A 4701-nucleotide genomic window follows, 5' to 3' on the forward strand; every position below is an offset into this window, starting at 1 on the left:
ACACTACCTTAAGAACACTAGGTTAGATAGATAGGTTAGATGTGTTGATAATTTTATGGTAACTGCTGTAAAATCACAAACCTACTGTCCAGTGTAGCCTTAAAAAGATGGCAAAATGAGTCATAGAAATCAATAAGAGGTGGATCAAATGTTTTGGAAAGAAAGCATTTGTTAAGTAACAGATAATCAATCCCCTTTCCTTCAACATGAACAACATACACCTCTATAAAACATTTTCGCATATTTGATGTCATAGTTAAGTTTGCGTGGCAGTAATCAGGTCATGTGGGGATTACCAAACTGTCAAAGAAGTTGGGGAGATGGGTGGAGAGGCGGGGGTGGACTCCAGGAGGGGACAGAAGAAGGGGAACTGCTGAGATGATGTAGAGATGATAGAGAGATATCTCAGAGCTGAAACAATTAATGAAAACAACTGTAGTAAAAACACTTTATTAAACTGCATTGTTTTCAATGATTCAGACATTTTGGAACAAGTTATTTGGGGGGAGGGAGGGAATACACACAGAACAAGTGGGATACACATGAAGCTGGTTGGAGAGATGGATAAAGATAGAAAAGATGGGAGGGAAGCAAGGAGAAAGCCAGGAAAGGAAAGAGAAGGCCGAAGTGGGTGAGATGGGTGAGAGAGACCGGGGGGGGGGGGGATAATCCTAAATAATTCACTTAGGGCATTGCTGAAGGGAGGCTAAGAGGATTGGGACACTCCCAGAATCAGATAAACTAAAATAACCAAGATGGACCAGTGAGAACCATGCAGGCCATATGACAAACATGACGGGTCCAGACCTGACCACCACGAGGCCACTTTACATCCACTGTGTCCAGACTTCATACTGACCTCTGAATGTAGATCAGTTTATAACTCTAACTCTATCAGAATCAGAAAATTTCATGACATTCACTATAGCTTGCAAACACGTCAGAGAATCTCAATGATTATCAGTGCACAAAGTGTAAAGAATAATCACTTTAATGTGTCACACAACTAAAACAGAAGATCTATTTTGTCATCAAACAGATTGGTATGATAAAACTAAAGGCTAACAATGTAATACTCTACACAAATATCTCAAAAATATCTAAAAGCAACCAAATTACATATTTAAATGTAGCATAAAATTATAGTAAATAGCTTAATAATAATAATCAAACCCTGAAGGAGGAGGTGACTTACAGGATTCCAGAGCTCCTTCTTGTCAGAGCAGCTCTCCTTTCACTCTATAACAATGAAAGTTTGGAACAAAATGAAACACATGTTGTGTGTATGTGTCAGACAGTCATGTTAAAGGAAGAGATGGCCCAGCATGTTTTCATATGCACAACTCCAGTATTTCCCTACAAACTCTTTAAAGGCTTTTGTTCTCTCATTTAACGAAGCATGAAGAAGACGGCAGATATGATTTGCAGTGAGGCAGCATTGATGACAGTCTCTGGTCTCTTCATCTTCAAAGTCTTTCAGATAAAATGCATTTCTACAGAGGTCACCTTTAGAAAATAAAACAAAATCTTACAAACAAAAAACTGAAAATCAAAGTTAACAAGTCTTCTGGCAGAACTGCTTCACACTATCTCACATGGACTTGTTGACACACATGAACACCACCCTTTCCTGCTCTTTAGAGGACCTGGAACTTCCAGGAGTTTTGGTCCTTATGGTCCAGGCAGTCCATGGTGGTGAAGCCCAGTTTCCAGGCCTGCTGGTCCTTGTAGTCCAGGCAGTCAACAGAGGTGAAGCCCAGGGAGGAGGCTGTGCTGTAGCCCTGTGAAGACAGCGAGGCTGGGGACTGGCTTAGGGAGCCCCCCATTGAGGGCACAGTGATGGGACTGAGGGCGCCCACGGTGCCTGACAGCTGCGAGTGCATGGGGGACAGGTAGGCGCTGCAGTCCAGGCCGGTGAAGTAGGAGGTGGTGCTGGCGTAGCCTTGGGTGTAGGCCGACGGCTGGCCATAGCTCATAGGGTAAGGTGAGGGCCGCTGCATGCAGGGGGCCGAGGAGGAGGCCAGTGGGTCGGGCAGCGGCGAGATGGCCGGGCTCCAGATGGACACGGCAGTGTTTCCAGTGCTGGAGCTCGGGGCCAGGCTGGGGCCTGACTGGGCAGAGGAGGGGCTGTAGGAGCCAGGTGGGTTAGGGACAGGATCAGGGGCGCTGGGTTCCTGCACTGGAGAGGCCTTTTTTTTAGGTGGGCGGGGCTTGGACTGGCCACTGCTCTGCTGCTGCTGCTGACGGCACTTGGCACGGCGGTTTTTAAACCAAACCTGAAGGTGCAGAGGAAAAAATACATATGAGGACAGGAAACAACTGCCAGACATACAAATATGTTAAGTTGTAAATAATTAGAGGTGAGAAAGCACAAGGACGACTTATGTAACTGAGGTGTTATACTATAAATGTTTATGCAGGAGACAGCATAAATATTCTGCTGTACTCCCTCTGTAGAAGAAGTTTGTTGCCTTAAAGGTTCTTCAGATGTCTCTCTATAAGTAACCCACAAACAGTTAACAGTATGGCCTCCATCTTGGCTGTAGCCTACTTCTCCAGTACCTGCACACGTGACTCGGGCAGGTTGATCTTGAGGGCCACCTCCTCCCTCATGAAGATGTCTGGGTAGCGGGTCTTAGAGAACAATGCCTCCAGGATGTCCAGCTGTGTCCGGGTGAAGGTGGTGCGCTCTCTGCGCTGCTTCCGGGGAGTGGCTGCAAGACCCAACACCCAAGAGACACAGAGAGGGATTATTATTCTGGCAGAGACAGAGAGTTGACCTGAATTATGAGCACAACTCCGGCTCTTATTTTAAAGGAAAAAAATGACAGATACATGAGTGATTATTTGGGTATTTTTGCTGTTTACCAGCTATGTGAGCAGGGGACAACAAACAAATATTAATGAAAACTACAGTACATTTTGATACTGTTTATAATCCTGACTTGTTTTCGACAGGCAGTTCATGACCAATATGAAGACAAAGTGTATTGCTCATTACATCAATAGTCACTGGTTCTTTGAAGCATTTCAGTTTTCCCTGAGAAGGTCAAACAGTTTCATTTTATTACTTTAACTATAGTTTGTACATTCAAAGTCACATCTATCAGTCCTTCATGGTACACAGCCAAATGCCGATGTATTTGTTTCAAAACAAATATAGTAAAGAATTAGTTAATGTATGAGAGGTCAGGGGAATTTGGCATTTGGCACATTAAGTGTCTCCATCTACAATCGATCTATAATTTTTTGAGTGTCAATGACGTGAGAACATTTGACAACCCTTGACGGAAAAAGTGAGAAACATACAACAACAAAAAAAGAGTGTCAAATCTTGTTTGATTTCTGACAGACACTGAACTCAGGAGTGCGCAAAGATTACCTGCAATTCAGTGGTTTGAAATAGTTCGATGTATCTGCACATTATCTGTATTAAAACATTGTATCTACGGCAGCAGAGTGATGTAGGAATTAAAAGACTGATTTTAATGAAACCATCAACCTCTCATAACATAAGTTACATTACATATTTCTTTGTCTTACATCGACGTAGTAATGATGATATTATGGTAGGGAACATTTTACTATCATTAATATTCAACTTTTTTTGCAATACAGGCTCGTACGAAACAATTGCTTACTCTCTTTAATTAATTTTCGCTCGTCACAGCTTTACGCACAGCCCGTGCGTCTTTACGCACCATTATAGGAAGGACATATGCTAAATTACTACAACAGCAGAAGACAAAGAGGCAAAAGTAAAACAAAAGAAAAGTTTTTAAACTGAAAGTTTGTACTTACATGGATAAGCGACAGTTGTGTGTAGCACGTCCATTCCGGGGCCAGGCAAATTTAACCCATTCATGGTGTAATGGGGTTGCTTTATGTAGGACATCATCCTTACAGCAGGCTTTTAAGTCCTGTCGCTGACTTGTATATCGGACACGCAACACAACAACCGAGGGCCCCTCAGGGCTCCGCTGGGGCAACAAGTCGCTGCGTCGGATCCAACCAACCCGCTGCGGAAACAAGCGGGACCTCAAAGTATCTTTTTTTCTGCCTGCAGTTTCAGCTTTTACTGTCAGTCAGCTCAGCAGCAGAGAAACACCAGAGCACACTGAGCATCCGAACTGTTTCTGCAAGACAGATTTCACACAGTTAAGTCATCACACAGGTGAAGTGGCCGCCGGATGCCTTTGCGCCTCGGTGAAGTGGCTCCACTGAGTTTCCTTACCGGCACACGTTGCTAATTAGAGGGAGCAAGTGGCTTCAGCAAACCCCTCCCACCACACACACACACACACACACACACACACACACACACACACACACACACACACACACACACACACACACACACGATGTAAACTATCCAAAGCAACAAGCTACATAATAAGACACCCTACACTAACACAAAGTTTATTCTCATACATTCTTTGAATTCTTTGACCCTGGTTTTACTCATGTGGATTAAATACACGAGTACAAGCTTAAAAAGAAAGTGGTTCAAAGATTGTTGTCATTATTATTATCATTATTGTTATTAGTAACAACAACAACAACAATAATAATAATAATAATAATAATAATAATAATAATAATAATAACAACAATGTTAACAACAACAATAATAATAATAATAATAATAATAATAATAACAACAATATTAACAACAACAACAACAACAACAACAATAACAAC

General features: G+C 42.5%; 1 protein-coding gene across 1 annotated transcript; it reads right to left on the reverse strand.

The window, feature by feature from the left end:
- Nucleotides 1-434: 434 nt before the first annotated feature.
- Nucleotides 435-4238, reverse strand: crx (cone-rod homeobox). Its single transcript, XM_050036187.1, has 3 exons — nt 3802-4238; nt 2563-2714; nt 435-2276 (listed from the first exon to the last, which is right to left on the reverse strand). Exons 1-3 carry the CDS (start codon nt 3896-3898, stop codon nt 1638-1640), a joined length of 888 nt encoding a protein of 295 aa, XP_049892144.1. The 5' UTR covers nt 3899-4238; the 3' UTR covers nt 435-1637.
- Between the last annotated feature and the right edge of the window lie 463 nt (nt 4239-4701).

Source organism: Epinephelus moara, chromosome 3 (genome assembly GCF_006386435.1).
Source record: "Epinephelus moara isolate mb chromosome 3, YSFRI_EMoa_1.0, whole genome shotgun sequence".
Classification (NCBI taxonomy): domain Eukaryota; kingdom Metazoa; phylum Chordata; class Actinopteri; order Perciformes; family Serranidae; genus Epinephelus; species Epinephelus moara.